This window comes from Festucalex cinctus, chromosome 18 (genome assembly GCF_051991245.1).
Source record: "Festucalex cinctus isolate MCC-2025b chromosome 18, RoL_Fcin_1.0, whole genome shotgun sequence".
Classification (NCBI taxonomy): domain Eukaryota; kingdom Metazoa; phylum Chordata; class Actinopteri; order Syngnathiformes; family Syngnathidae; genus Festucalex; species Festucalex cinctus.
The window spans coordinates 15,079,734-15,099,281 of NC_135428.1; the positions used below are offsets into that span (position 1 = coordinate 15,079,734).

At 37.7% G+C, this 19,548-nt stretch overlaps 3 protein-coding genes across 5 annotated transcripts; 1 reads left to right on the plus strand and 2 right to left on the minus strand.

Moving 5' to 3' along the window:
- Positions 1-219: 219 nt before the first annotated feature.
- Positions 220-6,099, minus strand: rcc1l (RCC1 like). Of its 2 annotated transcripts, none has more exons than XM_077505518.1 (11): positions 5,961-6,099; positions 5,290-5,586; positions 5,093-5,222; positions 4,148-4,276; positions 3,900-3,966; positions 3,702-3,838; positions 3,454-3,635; positions 1,926-2,013; positions 1,644-1,817; positions 1,485-1,566; positions 220-543 (listed from the first exon to the last, which is right to left on the minus strand). In XM_077505518.1, the coding sequence occupies exons 2-11, from the start codon at positions 5,578-5,580 to the stop codon at positions 540-542; spliced, it is 1,284 nt and encodes a 427-aa protein (XP_077361644.1). In that variant the 5' UTR covers positions 5,581-5,586; positions 5,961-6,099; the 3' UTR covers positions 220-539. The 2 variants fall into 2 exon arrangements, with proteins under 2 accessions (XP_077361644.1, XP_077361643.1); XM_077505517.1 differs by having other exon boundaries at positions 1,481-1,566.
- A 1,436-nt stretch (positions 6,100-7,535) lies between these two features.
- On the plus strand, positions 7,536-11,398 carry LOC144006642 (TLC domain-containing protein 5-like). Its single transcript, XM_077505594.1, has 3 exons — positions 7,536-7,668; positions 8,384-8,586; positions 10,155-11,398. The coding sequence occupies exons 2-3, from the start codon at positions 8,391-8,393 to the stop codon at positions 10,691-10,693; spliced, it is 735 nt and encodes a 244-aa protein (XP_077361720.1). The 5' UTR covers positions 7,536-7,668; positions 8,384-8,390; the 3' UTR covers positions 10,694-11,398.
- A 15-nt stretch (positions 11,399-11,413) lies between these two features.
- On the minus strand, positions 11,414-18,983 carry pigs (phosphatidylinositol glycan anchor biosynthesis, class S). Of its 2 annotated transcripts, none has more exons than XM_077505592.1 (12): positions 18,882-18,983; positions 17,810-17,949; positions 17,618-17,729; positions 17,335-17,424; positions 17,138-17,229; positions 15,622-15,862; positions 15,202-15,344; positions 13,779-13,893; positions 13,522-13,667; positions 13,361-13,458; positions 13,079-13,289; positions 11,414-12,032 (listed from the first exon to the last, which is right to left on the minus strand). In XM_077505592.1, exons 1-12 carry the CDS (start codon positions 18,898-18,900, stop codon positions 11,754-11,756), a joined length of 1,686 nt encoding a protein of 561 aa, XP_077361718.1. In that variant the 5' UTR covers positions 18,901-18,983; the 3' UTR covers positions 11,414-11,753. The 2 variants fall into 2 exon arrangements, with proteins under 2 accessions (XP_077361718.1, XP_077361719.1); XM_077505593.1 differs by lacking the exon at positions 18,882-18,983 and adding an exon at positions 18,772-18,873.
- Between the last annotated feature and the right edge of the window lie 565 nt (positions 18,984-19,548).

Here is a 19,548-nt window from a genome sequence, read left to right on the forward strand (position 1 = left end):
GCGCTTGTACACCGGCAGCCCGAGAGGCTCATTTGCATACATCGCCGCGTGTCCTATCGCGCTCCGCGCGCTTTGCATAAAACAACAATGAGGCCTACTGCGAAAGCACACACTCAAAAGTCGCACTGCCAGCGGCTTCTGTGCGGGAAGAACAAGACAAGTTGTTCACAACAACAAAAAAGTTGGCATTCTGGAGAAAGTCCATTTGTGACAATCAGATGTCGCAGAAGTACCCCACGTGATTTATTAAAAAGATTTGTAATTTTACTATCCATATGTTACACATAAAATGTCCGGCGAGTGTTCATAAGCATCCTTTCTGTGTTGGAGGCTCCCCCGAACAAGTCCCACCTCAGCGGACTGATTCGCGCCACACCACGGGATAGGAGCCTTTGGTGCAGTCACCCTGCAGCTTGACAGTGGTTTCTCCCCTTTTGGAGCTCAAAGATGCTCCTTTTTCCATACTCAGAGGAGGGACTTGACCAGCGCCACCATGTGGTCAACGCCACACGCTACATCCACCACTTGACCAGGGACAGTCACCTGAACACAACAAATGTACTTTCATTTAAACATACTAATTCTGTCAGGGGTTTTTTGCACTAAAATTAGTAAACCAATATGCTTTTTTTTTTTTTTTTTTTTTTTTTTTTTAAATATACATTTAACATGTTGAATTCAAACAAATAATTGGTTGAAATTATAAACATATTGATTATAAATAATAAAATTAATGAACATGTTTTTTTTTATTATTAACACATTTGTTGCATTTATTGAGGCATTTTTAAAATAGGCTCATTAAAATTTAGTTTTTTCATTTTATATCCATTTGTTTTATTTTGTTATTGATTTACAAAAACATGTCAAATGAACAACGGTGTGTACACGTCAATGTTAAAAAAATGTATTTTATGAATTGTTAATTATGGTTTAAAGAAAAGACAATCCTTATAATTACGGTATATTATTTTATTTGCTGCATTTAATTTTTCCAATTCAGTTCAATTAAATGTTTATTTATTATGGATTCATTTATCTATCTATTTATTATTATAAAAAATACAAACACAATTTTAGGAATATATTAAAAATATAGTAAATAATTGTTAATTTATTTTAAATATAATTAAAATTAGCATGAATTATTGTTTGTTTGTTTTTTGTTTGTTTTTTAATCAAATGAAACTATTTGACTTGATGCATTAATTAAGCTATTCCAACCGGGTTTTTTTTTTGTAAATTATAAAATAGTCAAATAAGCAAATTTAGATATACTGCACATTCAATTTTGGTTATTGACTTGATTACGGTAAATTAAGAAATAAAAAATAAAATGAGACTAACTATCATTGCATTATTACACTATTTTACATGCTTCTTACATTTCCTTTATTTTCTTTTTCAAATTACTGCTTTTTTTTTTTTTTTTTTTTTCTTGGACGCCTCTTCCTCCATCGCACCCCGACCCCTCCCTTACTCGCCACGGGAAGAACTGGTCGTCCCTCTTCCCGATACCCAAACACCCTCGGACGTTCTTCCCCCACACGAAGAGCTCGCCGCGATCTGCAACCAACAATAACAACATCAAGTCAGCCATATATCCTGGCTGAGGCGTCAATTCGTAGGGAGCCCCAGTTTACCTGTGACGCCGGCAAAGTGAGACAGGCCACATCGAATCTTGGTGATGACGACGGAGGGGTTGAAGTCGGAGCGTCCGAACAGGGATGGGGGGATCATCTCGGGTGAGCTGGACTCCGACAAGGAGGGGCCTTTTCCCAAAATCCCGTAACCCCAAACAAACACCTCACCTCGCTCTGGGGGGAAAAGAAATGTTGTGGAGTGAATTCAATTGAGGAAATACAAGATGTAAGAAAATTATAACGTGTGAAAAAGAACACTGTTTTGAGTTTGGACTGACTAACCATTGAGGATAGCCACTTGCGTGCCTCCGCATGCAGCCTGCACCACCCGACCGCAGCCTGGCAGAGGCAACCGACGAGGGGAGTTGATCTGCAATCGCAAAAGTAGAACAGTGAGGGGCAGGTGCACGAGTGCCCCGACTGATAGAGACCATGATGGCTCAAATGTAAAAATGCGCACAGATTGTCAAATTATTATCACAAATATATATCACTGAACTCATTTGCTCCCCAAAACGTATAAACACTTTGTATTTTAAATGTTTTAAGTGTCCCAAAAGACGTATTTATATGTTTTTATGCTAGTGCATACAGAAGGCTTTGATGCAGCCTCTTAACTGCAGAGAAGGTGTGAAAAAAATGGTATAATTACAAAAATGGCCAGAGGGTGGCAGCAGAGTATAAGAGACCAACCAGGGCCATGATGAAAACAAACTGTTTCCCCACAACGCCAAGCAGATTTGTGAATAATGATGAAACTTAGCTATATTCTAATGCTAATTGCTGCTTAACGGAAACAGATAGAAATGTACTTTTTTTTCCTCATGAAAGAAGAAACTAATCTTTTTGTTTTGGTAGGTTTCATGTTTTTATACCAATAAAACACAATATTCTGTGGGCCTTGTAAAATCAGTCAAAATCCAGGTTGCTTCAGTGAAAATGGCTGAGAGTGAATGAGTTAAGGGCAGAATTAATTGTGCCTCATGAATTCCGCCTAGCAACAAGTGACAAAGGGCAACATGCACAGGAAAATGACTTTTTTGTCCTACAAATCAAAGTGATTGAGGCAGTAAAAAAATAGTGGCATATGTTTTAGATTTGAGGGCAGAAGCGATTGTGCCCCATAAACTCTGCCTAGCAACAAGTGACAAATGTGTGAAGTGATCTGATTTGAGAATAAATTGTGACTGAACAGATTTCTGTGACCCCCCCCCAAAAAAAAAAATCCGTCTTAGCAACAAGTAACATATGAGATGGGTGCTGGAAAATTAAATCACAGAATACATTGATTGATATTTTGATGCCCACAAATTCTTCCTAGCAACAAGTCACAAAAAAAAAAAAAAAAAAACTATTTCCTGCATTATGGTCGCTACTCATTTGGGTGATCTCTGTAACGGAGGCCAACTGACACTTGCCAGATTTACGGGCCCCACAATTTTTGCTGAGCAACAAGTGAGAGCAACAAAGTGCTTGAGACAGCAAATAGTGGCAGATTTGAGGGGATAAGCAATTGTGCTCCATGAAGTCTGCTTAGCAACAAGTGACAAATGTGTGAAATGATCTGATCTGAGAATAAATTGTTACTGAACAGATTTCTGTGCCCCCAAGAAAAATAAATAAATAAAAATCTGCCTAGCAACAAGTAACACATGAGATGGGTGTTGGAAAATGAAATCACAGAATGCATTGATTGATATTTTGATGCCCACAAATTCTTCCTAGCAACAAGTCACAAAAAAAAAAAAAAAAAAAAAAAAGACAAAAAAAACAAAACAAAACTATTTCCTGCATTATGGTCGCTACTCACTTGGGTGGTCTCCGTAACGGAGGCCAACTGAAGGTATTCAGAGTTTCCCCATCCGTACAGCTGTCCGTCCGCGGACACGGCCAGGCTGCAGTCTGCATATGTGCTGACCTGCCGGACCTTCACGTCCGAGAGCTCCCCCAGCACTTGGGTGGGGGTGGAGCACACCTTGTGGTGTCCCAGACCTGCCGGCAGAAACTTAATCATGAGACCATGCGCAATAATATATATCTATAAAACGCCAAACTGACCCGTCTGTCCATCCGCTCCCCATCCGCAGGCGTAGACCCGACCCGCCTCCGTCAGGAAGAGGCTGTGGTCCTGCCCGCATGCCACCTGCACCACGCGGCCATCCACGCCCTCCAGTTTGTGAATCATGTGACTGCCGCTGTTAAGGCACGACCGCGTCAGCTCATTGTTATTGAGTGGGGAGGTGCGCTTTGACACACCTGTACACTTCGTCTTCCACGATATGGCGTCCACACTGGCCGTAAGCGTTGTTGCCCATGCTGAACACTGCACGTCACATAAAAGACAGCAAAGGCACTTGAAGCCAATAAGAGATGATTTCAAATCATTCTGTTTCAGTAAGGCATTAAAGTGCTATCAATAGTAATTTAACCTTAGAAACAGACAACTCGAGGACAACATCTGAATGCTAATTAACACAAACACACCCCACGTGGTAGCGACTGACCTCCCTCGCAATCAGTGAGCACGAGTGCATGCGCGCGTCCACATGACACCTGTGTCACGCGTGTTTTCTGTGGTTCGAGGAGAGGCAGCTGCACAGGCGACGGCTCCAACACGTAATCGTAGCTACGATCTGAACACACAAAATGGACGACGCTGTCAATCATCTTCACAATATGAGGGATTCTGATTCAAATTTGACTGAACTTCTTTGACCAACTATGTATTTTAAACAGCAAACTCACTGAGTATTAATCAACAGCGCCTCCAATGGGTCAGCAGAGAAAGACACATACAATAATACAGCACGATATACTACAAAAGCATTAATAATTTCTAATGTATTTATTTATTTATTTTTTACTACAATTATTTTAAAAATAAATAATATAATAATTAAAACCCAAATAATATAATAAATCCAGACCTAACTGGCTGTGCTGTTGTAAAAATATTGAAATAAAATCAATAAAAACTAAAAATGTCAACAATGACATGATGATAATTTGAAAATACAGGATATAACAAAGTGAAATTATTTCACAAAAATTTAAAAATACAAAGTAGAAATAATTATTTTATAATGATTAAAAAATGTTTAACACATTCACTGCCAGCCCAGCAAAAATGTATCATTTGACGTCTTTATCCGTCAATGGCAGTGAATGAGTTAAAAAAAAATATTTTATATAATTTACTTCAAACTACATAAATTATTTCTATAATCCAAAAATAATAATTACAATGTTTATATAACTTTAAAATAAAGAATGATGATAATAATAACGCAATAAATTAAAGATGACTACCACTAAGGTTCTCTAGGATGACAAATTTGTAAAATTACCTAATTTTTGGACAGCGAAATTATTGTATAATGAATACAAAATGAATACTAGCAAAAATATGATTAATAATAAGAATAATGACACTGTACTACTAATCTTACGTCGGCTGTGCTGTGTGCGCTGAAAACCGAGCTGTGAGTCCTTGTTGAGTCCGGCGCCCCACAGCTTGGTCACGTCTTTGGTGGAAGACGCCAGGAGGGTGAAACCGTAACCACAGGCGGCAGACGAAATCTAGGAAAAATCACACTGTTCTTGACACAACTGCAGCTGTGGGCATGACACGTTTATTTGTCCTTACCTGGTCCGCTGTCTCCAGCCGGTAAGGCGTGAGCTGGTACTTGCGAGGCTTCTTCCTGCCGCTGTCGGGGACCACAAAACTTGGAATGCCCAGTGCTCCTGTGAAGCTGAAGCCCCACACGAACACTTTGTGGCTGGGCTTCTTGTGCTGGCCCACGTACTGGAACACGGGACCACCGGCGTCACGTTTCTCCCGCGGGTTTGAGGCGCTGCAGAACATGGCGTGCCGGCTGCAACAGTGGACTTTGAGCGAGGAGAAGAGGCACCGTCGAGCAGGTGGAAGAGGCATCATGATGAACTGAAACACATCAATTAACAACAGTGTTCATGTGACCTGCTTTATATTTAATCAATACAAAAAATATTTCTTATTAAAAATACCAGTGTTTTCATTATTCCTTAAGTTATAAAAACACATACACACATACATCATAAACTACACAATATAAAACTACATTCATACACCCTAACACACGCAATTTTGATGTATCCTTCTGTAATGTTTAAATTTACACAGTGAAGAGGCTATTAAATCAAGCTATAATATTTCACATATTAAACTTTAAGTCAAAGGACTTTAAATGAGGTGCTGCTAGCATGCCAGCAAATAGTTTGCTCCAGCGGTTTGTGCTTATTACCCAAATTGAGGCACCCAAAACACGTTAAACTTACCTTCCACCTTTCATGTATTTTAGTCAGAAAGAAAAACTTTAAGACATAAAAGGTTCCAATGACATTCTCGCGTGTTTATTATATGCCGGCATCTTCAACCCGGAAAGGAAATGCTTTGAACTTCCGTTTTACTTTCTTCTTCGTCTCAACTGCAATTGCGTCGTGGTAGACAGCGGTGCTCTTGTACGCCATCTAACGCCTTGCTATGTAACTACACAATACATTCATACCCCCAACTGAGACATTTTTTCCTCTTGTACTTTAACAATTATTAAAGTATCATAGTTACGTTCAAATATATATATGTTTTAATGCTGCCAAAACTGTACTTCAAAATAAGGTTGCGCATTCTGTTACACCAGTAATTTATTTACTTATTTAAATAAAATTAACTCAGAAAAATTATAATATATACTAGTTAATTAAATATAACAATTTTAGTATTATAAAAATATTTATTTTGAACTGAGGTCAAATTTAAAATTTATTCTGGATTTTTATAGTTTTAAAATCTGAATTTACAAATTCAAATGTGTTCAAATTTTTTTTTTTTTTTTTTTTAAATATTCTTTCATTTTATACAGAGAAATAAGTGAAAATAAGATATTATTACAATTCTTATTTTATTAATTATTTGAACCAGTTAAAAACTGATTATGGTTAATAGAAAAATATAAGACATTAACTATTACGCAGACTGAAATATTGATTTATAAAACATTGTAAAATACATGAACCATATCATCTTATATATTTTTTCAAAAAAGGTAAAGTGCCAATATTCTATTTTAACACAATCTTTGGGTTTTTTCCTTCTAATTATTTAATTGAATAAAAACAAATAACTGGAAGAAGAAAAACACAACAATATGTTCTACAATTAAGATTGCTATTATAGCTGGAAAAAAATATTCTGGATCTTTGTAGTGTTAGAATCACTTTTCAAATTCAAATATGTTCAATTTTGTTTTTTTTGTAGGATTCTTTCATTATTTACAGAGAAATATGTCAAAATAAGATATTGTTATAATTCTTAAGTTTGAAATACATGGACGGCAGTTATATATTATTAGCTTGTTAAATATTTTAAAATTATGTACAATATTTAATTAATCCTAAAAAAAAATCTTATATTTTATTAATTATTTAAACCAGTTAAAAAATGATTTCAGTTAATAGAAAAATATAAAACACTATTACGCAAACTGATTTTTTTTTTTTAAACATTTAACATGAATCATCTCATCTTTTATATTCTTTTAAAAATAAGGTACAGTGCCAATTCTATTTTAACACAATCTTTGTTTATCATTATTCTTATTCTTCTTATTATTATTTACTTGAATAAAACAACTAATAACTGGAAGAAAAAACATAATTTTTGGTTATACAATTAAGATTATAAACTTATCTAAAAAAAAATACAAACAGCGTAATTATTGACATAAAGGATTACATATTTCACACTGAATTATAATCGGGGTCACAGGAGGAAGGGGTGGGAGATAGTCAGTTATCAGGTGAGCTGGGCTCCATGCACTGTGTGTGTCTGCAAGCAGACAAGCAGAGACAATAATCCTTTAAGAGGATCACATTTGGAAGAAGACGAACAAGGAGATGCGTGGAGCACAAGATCCTTGTCACAAATATGAACATCTTCAAGCATTCTGATGCAACTTTATGATGGAACGTAAGAATTGCCGTCATGGTAAGAATCTTCTAACTTAATCGCTCAACCTTCAATTATTATTATTTTTTTAATCTTCCAAAATTAAGGAAATTGGGCTTTCGGTTGAAATGGCCTTTAGAGCTAGCTAAAGACAACTGAACTGTACTAGGGGCAGTGATTCTCTTACATACCACTAGAGGGAGCCCGTGTAGCAGTGAAATGGGAAGTTGTCATTGAAATCCATTACCATTCCAGTAGGGGTGTGAATTGCCTAGTACCTGACGATTCGATTCGTATCACGATTCACAGGTCACGATTCGATTCGATACCGATTAATCCCGATACGAATGGTCACGATTCGATACCGATTAATCCCGATACGAATTTATAAGTCGATTGTTGCGATTTTTTTTCATTCAAATTTATACTAATCAGTAAGCTTGTAGAGTGTAAGATTTATATGAAAATGTATTATTTATTTATCTGAAATTTCAGTCTTATAGAGGTTGTAATCTGTTTCATGTTTGAACAGCATTAAAATAAAATATTAAGGCTTAATGTTCCGTTCATATAACATTCTTCCATGCTCAAGGTGTGAATCCTAAAAAAAAAAAAAAAAAAAAAAAAAAAAAAAAAAAAAAAAAAAAAAAAAAAAAAAATCGATTCTGCCCTTTTTGAATCGATTCGAGAATCGCGCGATGTAGTATCGCGATATATCGCCGAATCGATTTTTTTTAACACCCCTACATTCCAGTGAGTTTATGATGGCGGCGCTGCTGGAGGTTCTGTGCAGCCTGGCAGGCTGGTCCGGTCTCTACGCGTTCCTGTGCCGGGTCTCGCCTCAGCGCGGGCCCGAGTGGAACTGTCGACTGGTCACGCTGACGCACGGCGTTGCCATCGTCATGCTGACGGCGTACGTGGTCTTTGTGGACGGACCCTGGCCCCTCACACATGCAGGTCAGTCTGGTTTGAGGTTTTTAATTCACATTTCCCATGATGATCAATTTTGACATTTTTGGTGATTTTTTTTGGTGAATCAGAAAATTGGTCATCAATTGGTAATCTTGCTCTGCAAGCTGAATTCTCACAGTATTTGTGAGTTCACAAACTCTGGAGAATACATCTTGTACCAAACCCGTTGATATCCGCCGAGTGGTTCCGCAGAGTGGTTCGGACCAATCACAGAGCGACATTGTGTTTGGGGGGCGGGATATGCGGCTGTGACGTAACCAGTAAGTGCTGTCATTGATGGGAAACAAACTAATCTAACATGGACGAATGGGCGCTGCAATTAATTCTGCGCCCATAGAATTACTCACCGTTTCCTTGTTGAATGTTGAAGAGCGGCGCTTTGTGCATTTTTTATCTGGTAAAGATTTTTTTTGTTTTTTTCCTAAAACGAGACCGAAGACGTTTTCATCCGTGGCTGTGATTGGCCAAAACAAACAAGATGCCGCATCGTCCAATCAGCTTGAAGTATTTTACAGCATGTCCCATGTCACAATTATCAATCTGGATATTGCCAGGTTAGAAAATTGCTTTAATTGACACAAACTGCTAAGACGTAAACATGCATATTAGTTTTTTCCTTTATTTTTCTGAAGCGCTCACTTGTTGCTAGGCAGATTTTTCCTCGTGTGGTCACTTGTTGCTAAGTAAAATGTACTTTAGAGCGACCACTTGTTGCTAGCGAGAATATATTCTTCCTTTAATGGTCACTTGTTGCCAGGCAGAAATCCATTCTTCCAAGAGAAGGCACTTGTTGCTAGCAAGATTATTTTAGTGAACTAAAGCTAACGAAAAAAACACACAACTATATTTCAATAAACAATTTCGTTAACGCAATAAAAATGAACACTAACTGAAACTACATTTTATGTTTACAAAACTATAATTATAACAAAAATGTCCTTCGTTTTAGTCTTTGATAATTCATTTAATGCATGAGCATTTGGGGATGATTTTAAATGTTATTTTAAGTACGGTAGATGTATTTTGACATTAAAATAGAAAAGCACCTTCAGATAACGTCGCTCTCATGGTGTGTGTTTTTTTGTTAAATATTGCACACAAGTAATACACATTGTTTTAAACTAAAATTAATACTGAAACTAACTAAAAATAAATGAAAATTAAGCATTTATTAAATAACTAAAACAAATACAAACTAACAGAACCAGGCTGAAAACTAATTAAAACTTACTAACTTTAAAAAAATAAAATAAAAAAGAAAAGAAAAAACCCCTCAAAGTAAAATAAAAACTAACTAAAAAGAAAATTCCAAAACTATAATAACCCTGGTTGCTAGGGAGAATGAACTTTTGCTATACAGTAATTTTTTTCTTCCATGGACACTTCGGGTAAATTCCCTTTCTCAAGGCAGAAATTAGTTTTCTTCAAGCGCTCATTTGTTGCCAGGCAGAACTCATTTTATTTTGGAGTGGCCACTTGTTGCTAGGCAGAATTCAACGGGGCTGAGGCGTCATGAGAATTTCGCTGAATCGTACAACGCGTGTCATTCCCAGGTAGCGAGAACACGGCCCTGCAAACGTCGGCACTGTGCGTCTGCCTGGGCTACTTCCTGTTCGACATGTCGTGGTGCGTGCGTTTTGGCAGCGAGGGCGCCGTCATGCTGGGCCACCACGCCGCCAGCATCGCCGGCATCTTGCTGCCGCTGCTGACGGGCGTGTCGGCGTGCGAGACGTGCGCCGTCATCTTCGGCAGCGAGCTCACCAACCCCCTGTTGCAGGCGCGCTGGTTCCTGCGACGGCTGGGCCGCTACGACAGCCTGCTGGGCGACGCCGTCGACTTGCTCTTCATCCTCCTCTTTGCCACCGTGCGGGTGGGCGTGGGCGCAGTTATGTTCTACTGCGAGCTGACCTCGCCCAGGGCCGGCGTGGCCATGAAGCTGGGCGGCGTGGTGATGTACGGGCTGGCGTGGGTGTTCATGGTGGACATCGCCAGGTTCGGATACAAGAAAAGTCGGATGCGCTACAAACAGTGGCGGGAGAAGCGCAAAGATTCCGACGTGGACGGCCGTCATTTGGACAACGGTGGCAATTAAAGGAGTTGTGAGGAATTTGGCTTTGAAGGACATCTGGAAAATGGACACAATTACCATAAAATGGCTGTTTTAAACTAAAATGGAAGACTTCATGTTCCTTTTATGGCATTGTTTCTATCCCGCATCTCCATGCATCTTAAAGGGGAAGTCAACGGTAAACATTTCTTGACAATAATATGTTAAATGTGAACTCACTAGTCTGAACATGACATTCTGATTAATATTACATTTTTGGAATACAAGTTATGAAATCCAGCCGTTTTTATCCATCTCAGGGGGTGGTCATTTTGCCACTTTGCCACTTTCGGTCACCTAAAGATGACATCACAGTTGCTCAGGGCTCAGGCAAACAACCAATCACAGCTCATCTGATTTCTGAAGCTGACCTGCTATTGGTTGTTACCTGAGACCTGCGCAACTGTGATGTCATCTTCAGTCGACAGCAAGTGGCAAAATCGCCGATCCCTGAGATGGATAAAAATGGCTGGATTTTGCTTCATAACTCATATTTCACAAATGCAATATTAATCAGAATGTCATGTTTAGACGAGTGAGGTCACATGTAACATGTTGTCAAGAAATGTTTAATGTTGACTTCCCCTTTTAAAAGGGATATTTAAGTCATTGAGCCATTTTCAGCAGATGGAACCCGAGGGGCAGCAGATATAATGAAAACAGCAGAGGCCCTAGAATTGAACACCATAAATTAAAATAAGGATGTGAAAAATATATTTTTTTTTATTTTTCAGTGAAAGTATATGTTTTTATTTTTCAATAACTTAAAACACAAATTCAAATATAAAAAAAAAAAGATTTTTAACAAGTAGTCCAGTAGTAGTGTTGAATAATCACAGTGGGCTCCCTTTTAAAATCATTTAAAATGTGATACACTAAATAACACAATGCTTTGCCATCCAATAAAAACCATGTACAGTAAAGTCCAGTTATTTTCCCCAAATCTAAAGAATAAAGAAAACCATTTTACATGTGTGTTTTTTTTTTTTTTTTTTTTTTTTTAAGTTGACAGTACTATAAAACAAGGGTACCAATCCTCACCACTTTAGTCCTTCTTGGCCTGCTTGTCCTTGCGCTTCTGCCTTAACTCGGCCAGAAGATTCAGAATGGAAAGCAGGATGGGCACGCTCATGGGCAGGAAGAGCGGGATGTAGATGGCGAACTTCTGGTCGTTGGGAAAGTAGAGCAGGTGCAGCAGTGACGGGTCGAAGAAGGCCCGCTCCGATGCCAGGATGGCCTCCTTGCTGTACTGCAGGGCGAAGGCCAGGTTTCCCGACTCCAGCTCAGCCGCCGCCAACTGCAACGTTGTCACGGCATTCGACACCTGCGGGAAACAAAGCGTTGTGGAAGAAAGGTGAGCAAGAAGCTTCGTTTACAGAAAAACAAAATGTAATGGAATGGAATCAAATTCACAAGTGCAGAGCAACTAAATTCACGGAACAGTTACAACGTGCCCAACAGATGTAAATGACCAACAGAGGGAGCCAGAACTGGAAACATGACAGGTCACTAGACGGGGCCCCAATTTCTTAGATGAAAAAGAAAAAATAAAAGGAAGGGGGAGGCAGGGAAAAAAACAAGCTTAATTTGGAGAGAGAGAAAAAACCCATCTCAGCAAACAAAAGACAGATCAACAAAATCAAGATGTTTTGGGGAAAACATTCTAATCTAATGAGAATAAAGCTGTTTTTGAGAGAAAAAATGTCATATTGCGTAAAAAGTATTTTAGTTTTTTTTTAGTTTTTTTTTTTCAAGAAAAAAAAATAACTTTTCCCCTCTAAACAAATTTTCTAGAAAATATTTCAGTTGTTGCAATGGCTTGAGAAGGGGAAAACAGTTGCATAACATTTACTTATAATTTTTTAAATATTTTCTTTTTAAAATACTTGACTCAGAAAAAGTATACTACCTATACCCCCCAAAATATACAACTTTTCTCTTGAAAGTATACAACTTTTTTCTCTAAAATATACTTTTTCAAAGATATTTAAAAATATTTTATTTTGCGCATTTTTTTTTCTCAGAGACCACAAGATTTTCTTGAACGCTTTTCGTTATAAAAATAAAGATTTTTTTCACGAAAATAACTGCCTTTTTCAAAAATACTGATGTCTATTCTAAAATAATCACATCTTTTTCCCGAATATATATTTGACTTTTTCCCTCCAATATATACAACTTTTTGGAAGAAATAATCCTCTTTCTACCCCCCAACAATATACTGTTTTCTTTGAAAATAGTTGACATTTCTTTTCAACAACACACACAATTATTAAAAAAAAAAAAAAAAAAAAAAAAAGCCTATTAAGACTTTTTTTGGTCAAAATATTTTTCCAACTGCACATCGAAGTCAATGCACTACGGTCTGACCTGCTGCGCGACGTTGTCATTGATGATGATGTTCTCAATCTGGTCCAGCAGCTGCGCCAGCGACGTGATGGTGGTGGTCGCCGTGGCGATGTTCTCCACAGTGCGACTCCACATGAGGCGGTCCAGCTCCCAGTCCGACAGGCCTGTGCCGCCCAGCGGCGAAACCAGGAACCTGGCGGGAGGCGCCAAGGGATGCACGCCCAGCAACAGACTGTAGGGGGCGGAGTTTATTGGATGACACGGCACGCAACGTCCTTTTTTAAGACCGCGAGACGTTGTTACCGTAGCTGCGAGAGGAAGACGGCCATCACTTTGGCCATGTTGATGTTGATGTCAGAAGCCATTTCATCCGGTCCATAGAAGCCATACACGTTATAAACCTCGGAAAACATAGTCCTACATTAATCAATGCAAATAACATTGCATGTCATTTCATCCCTCACCATGATTCCGCCCCATCGCGGCGAGTGAAAGGCGTTGGTGGTGACTTTTTGCTTCCGGTGATCGAGGATGTGGAGCGGCGAGTGTTGCGCGTCGGGCACGTACAGCAGGAAGTTGAGCACAGGGTTGGACGAGGCGGCGTTGGAGCCTGAGCGACAAAAAACAAAGCAAAACGGAAAAAATAAAAAAACGGTAATTTCGACACACTCCGAAAGAAAGATTATCGGGAGCCAAGCCAAGCGACCGATGGTTGAGTTACCCAGTCGAGCCTCCACGGGGTTGATGACGTGCGATAGGCTGTCGGCGCTCAGCGTGTAGGCGCTGTGGTTGGCGTCGAAGCGGGCGTTGATGCCCAGCATGGTGTAGTGCAGCGTCTGCCAACATAAGAAGCATTTTTGAGATCTATACAACTCACACATTTTTAAACGCATCTTTTTCTTATGTAATGCCAAATGGGGAAAAAAAAAAAAAAAAACATTTATAAAATTACAATTATTTGTTAATAAATAAACAACTAAATAAATATAACTCAAAGGAAACTAAAACTAAACATGAATAAAATTAAATTAAAATTATTTATTTATTTATTAATAAATAAACAACTACCGTAAATAAACTACATAAATATAACTAAACAAACTAAAACTAAACATGAATAAAATTTAATTAAAACTAATATTTATTTATCAATAAACAACTAAATAAACTAAATAAATATAACTAAACTGAAAATAAAACTAAACATTAATAAAATGAAATTAAAGTTACAGTCTTCCCTCGCTATAACGCGGTTCACTTTTCGCGGTCTCGCTGTATCGCGGATTTTTTTTTAAGTGCAATTTTGCACATTTTTTTACAGTAATATACCTATTTTATAAAAATTTATGAAGTTTTGAACATTATCAATGTTTGAACAAGAGATAAATGGGAGAACATGTAAATGCCTCAATGAGAAAAGTGTATAAATTGTGATTTTAGAGCCTTAAAACATTTATAAGAGTTGTAAAACATAAAGCTAACTACTTCGCGGATTTCATTTATTGCGGGTACTTTTTGGAACCTAACCCCAGCGGAAAATGAGGGAACACTGTATTATCTATTAATAAACAATATATAAACTAAATAAATATAACTAAACTAAAACTAAAACTAAACATTAATCAAATTAAATTAAAATTATTATTTATGAATATATAACTAAATAAATATAACTAAACTGAAACTAAACCCAAACATTAATAAAATTAAATGAAAATTATTATTTATTTAGTAATAAATAAACCACTAAATAAACTAAATAAATCTAACTAAACTGAAATGAAATCAAACATTGAAAAGAAATTACCTTCACTGGAATAATGTCTCAAAATTAGTTTCAATTGTATTAAATTGTAAATTACATTTTAATTAATTAATTGGTATTAACTCTTCTAAAATTGGCAAAACATTTTTATTTTTTGCATTATTCCCTTTTTTTTTTTTTGAAACAATAACATACAACACAAGAAAAAGATAATGACATTTACACCACAACTATCAAATGTTCTGCCAGAAATTCATTGTTAAATCTTAATTATTAACCATAAAAGAAGTGATTTTATTAATTACATATTTAATAATTGGTTAATTAATCGGTTATACGTTATAGGTTGGGCCCTTAAAAAAAAAAAAAAAAAAGGTACCTGAGAGTCGACGCTAAAGTTGGCCACGGGGCTTAATTTGGTGAGCAGGGGTTGGACGTAGGTACGCACGGCGCCCTCCATGTCCCAATACACGCTGTGCGACTTGGGGTCAGGATTCAGCAGGCTGAAGGTGATCTCGTAACCTAAGACCATAGGCAAACAGCAATTGTTTGAATGTGAATTTTGCCTAGCAACAAGTGATGGTTAACATGTGATGTGACCGGGGAATTGCGTTGACATTTTACATTTAATAGAGAATTCTGCCTGGCAACAAGTAACAAGCAAGCTACATGGCATGACAGAAAATTTGAAGGTTTGCAGAGCCTGGTAATAACAAGTGACAAAGGAATCTTGTTTTTTTTTTGTTTTTGTTTTTTTTAAAATATGATGCTGGTCGTACAAAGCGAGCTACTAACTAACCCGGACTTGACTTGAAGGTTCTCATGCTGTCAGCTTTGCTTTGTGGGCTTCCCGGGCTGAGTCGCACTCTGTCGCTGAGGGCGGCCGTGATGTCGTCGTGGCTGAAGGACATCACCTGCAGCACCTTCTTCACCTGCGGCTCCAATGCCGCCAGCACTTGATCCAACGTCTTGCCCGCCTTCATGTTGGCGTCCACGCGTAGCAAGGCCATCCGCCGCTGGCCCACGTACACGTCCACGTCCTATTGGCAGCAGCAGGGAAAAATCTCATTTGCCAGGTTTTTTCTTCAAAATGTATGACTTTTTTTTCTTTTGTACTTTCTTGAAAATATAACTTTTCTACAAAGTACACACACTCAAGAATATGCTATTTTTTTTCTCAACAGTGTACAATTTTTTTCCCTACATTTTCCTCTGTTAAACTTTTCATGCCCCCAAAATGACTTCCTAAAATGTATGCCTTTTTCACAAAAATTTGATTTTTTTGCTAAACATACACAACTACATGATGACATTTTTGTCTATAAGGTATGACTTAACTAAAAACAACTATCACAAATACACATTTTTGTTGCAAATATGACTTTCTATAAGATATGTTACTTTAGAAAATATGACTTTTCTCTAAGAAAGTGTGACTTTTTGTCATAAACGTATTTGTTTTTCAAATACATGACTTTCCATCTCAAAAATACGAAACTTTTTTCATAAAATATTCAACTCTTGAATTGTATGACTTCAATTATGCCTTTTTCAAAAAATGTAACAACTTCTTTGATGAAAATACACAACTCCATCCATCCATTTTCTTGACCGCTTATTCCTCACAAGGGTCGCGGGGGCTGCTGGCGCCTATCTCAGCTGGCTCTGGGCAGTAGGCGGGGGACACCCTGGACTGGTTGCCAACCAATCGCAGGGCACACAGAGACGAACAACCATCCACACTCACACGCACACCTAGGGACAATTCGGAGCGCCCAATTAACCTGCCATGCATGTCTTTGGAATGTGGGAGGAGACCGGAGTACCCGGAGAAGACCCACGCGGGCACGGGGAGAACATGCAAACTCCACCCAGGAAGGTCCGAGCCTGGACTCGAACCGGAGACCTCAGAACTGGGAAGCGGACGTGCTAACCACTCGACTACCGTGCCGCCCAAAATACACAACTCCTTTTTCATAAATGTGGCTTTGGTTTTCTTCTTCAGAAAATACTGTTATGATTTTATTTTTCCAAAAACATGTTTTTCCCCCCAGCAAAATATAGAAATTTCTTTTTCAAAAATAACAAATTTTCTTGAAAATATAAATCTTGTTTTCTTAAAAAAAAGAAACACATTTTCCTTTTTTTGCAGATTGTTAGAAAAAACCTATGAAGATAGCCTGTGAACTACAAACGCTAACGCTAAAAACAAACAACAAAGCAAACTGAATGAATAATTGCATTTTTAAAACATTTTTTGGAATTACTCAAAGCATTAATTAAACATTAACACTGCATACGAGTCAAGTTCCAACCTGAGGAAGCAGCGTGGAAGATTCTGGGATCACGTAGACCACCAAAGAGCCACACGGACTTTCGCTGAGTGTGTGCATGGAAAGATCAGTCTCTACAAGACCAAAAAAAAAAAAAAAAAAAAAAGAATATGCAGCATTAGTGTCAACAAAAGACAAAACGATACAAGCAAGTGAGGCAACAAAAGCGTGCGACTAACCAGCAGCGGAGGGCTTGTTCAGGGCATCCTCCTCCATGATGGTCGCTGTGCGATATCGCGTCTCATATCTGTAAATCAAAGATGTCTCTCCTGGAAAATAATTGGTTAAAAATTAACTGTGAAATGAAACACTTTTAAGTACGGAGAGTAAAGGCTTTGCAATTAATTAAATTTGAATGGAATAACTAACAACTACATACATTTACTGGTGGTGAGACTTGATTACATTATGATAGATTGTAAAACCATCTGTCATGACAGTATAAGTGGTGAAAATGCACACCGTCAATGGTGTGCGCCTCATCCCGCGAGTGCATCACGGGGATCTTCTTCTGCTGTTCCGGCGTCAGCGTCCCGCGTGCAAACACCACCTCCACATCGGCGCTCAGAATGAGCTGCGAACCAAGGAGAAGAAGATTGAATTGAGAGGCGCAAATGAAGCAGACGAAGAGAAAGGAGGACCGCAGAGACCGACCTGCAGCTCGGCCAGCTCTTGAATCTGAGTCATGGGCAGCCAGGCGCGGTACGTGGTGGTGGTCCGCAACCACATGGGGAATCCCAAGAAGACGACCACGGCCGCGAAGGACAGGGCGGCGAGATGGTTGCGCCTTTTCTCTGAAAAACAAACGCAAATATTTAGCGACTTTTACATTTTGAGGGCTAACTTGAAAGAAAGCTTCATATTCATATGATAAGGCTGCTTAATTGTGCATAGAGGTCACAAGATGAAAGCAACTTTAATGGAGAGGATCATACATGTGTCAATGTACAAAACATGAACCCATGTTACATAAACGACGGTATTCTTCAGTTAAAACTAGTGAACAAACAAACCACCTTTACATGAGACTCATCATCAATATCAATAGTATTCACTTTGTTTAAAAAAAAAAAAAAAAAAAAAAAAAACGAGATTAAGTCATTAAACACATTTTGGCATTCATACATGGTAATATATGTTAGGTAATGGGGCAAATTGTAACAGCAACGTATGGGGGGGAAAATCATTGGTTCACTAATTTATTTCATCAATTAATTTTGGTTTACTTGTCAGGATTATTATTATTATTATTTTTTTGAGTGGCTAGTTCAAGCATTAGTGATGCCAAATTAGTGACTTTGTTCCTATACTTCTTTCGATTATTTTCTGTTGAGATTGATGCAAGTTAGTAAAGAAAATGACAAAGCTTGCTATGTCATTGTCAGTTGCTTGCGTTGTACTTTGGTAGAAGCTATTTATTCCAATTTGGAATCAGATTTCAACCGGAGATTGTATTCTGAAGACAAATTGCCCTGCCCTGATCTCTAGTAAGTTAATAATTGTAACATATTAGGCAGCTTTTGTGTTCATTCGTTAGTTTCCTTCAGTGCTAGCTAACAGCAGCCAAGCCGAGTTTTCCTCAAAGCGCGACCGCCACAGAAAGTGTCTAAAATCACCGTTTGAACGTAATATTAAATATATCAATTAAGTCCAGCGAAGTGGCATTGTTGAATGGCCATGGAAGAGTAATATTGACAGGAAAAAACACTGCTCTGCAAATACTCACCTACTTCCGCAGTAGCCATCTCTGCAAATGAATGGGATTGGGAGCGGAAACGTCACGTGTGACGTGACGTAACTTTACGGAAGGTACGACACCACACGACACTTTACGGCCGAAGGCTCCCGTCTTTCTCCCCCACTTTGTATAAAGTACAGTACTGTAGTTAATGTAAAATACATATTTTACAACTGCATATAGGTACTATTATTTAATCTAAATATATACATTTATTTAATCATTTAAATTACTACTACTAGCGCTTATTTTAATTTCACATAGTAAAAAACCCAAAAACAAACAAACAAAAAATAAAATCAGCACTTAAAATACTATTATAATTTTACTATTTTGGGAATTTCCATTATTTTATAATGTTAATTTCATAGATCCTACAGAAATGTGTTCTGGTTTTTCTAAACTAATAATTGGATTGATTAATAGCATTTTCAGCTGTTATACATTAAAACATTTGCATTGACATAATTTTAATGACTATCTACAATTTAAGTAATAATCCACCCATTTCACTTACAAACTAGGACATGTACTTTAAAATTAAATTATTACTTACTCAGCCAAATAAATTTCCTTTTACCATGTGAAGTTGCAACAATGCATACAAAACACACATTATATATATATAATGAAGACTACATTGGAAAGATCCAAG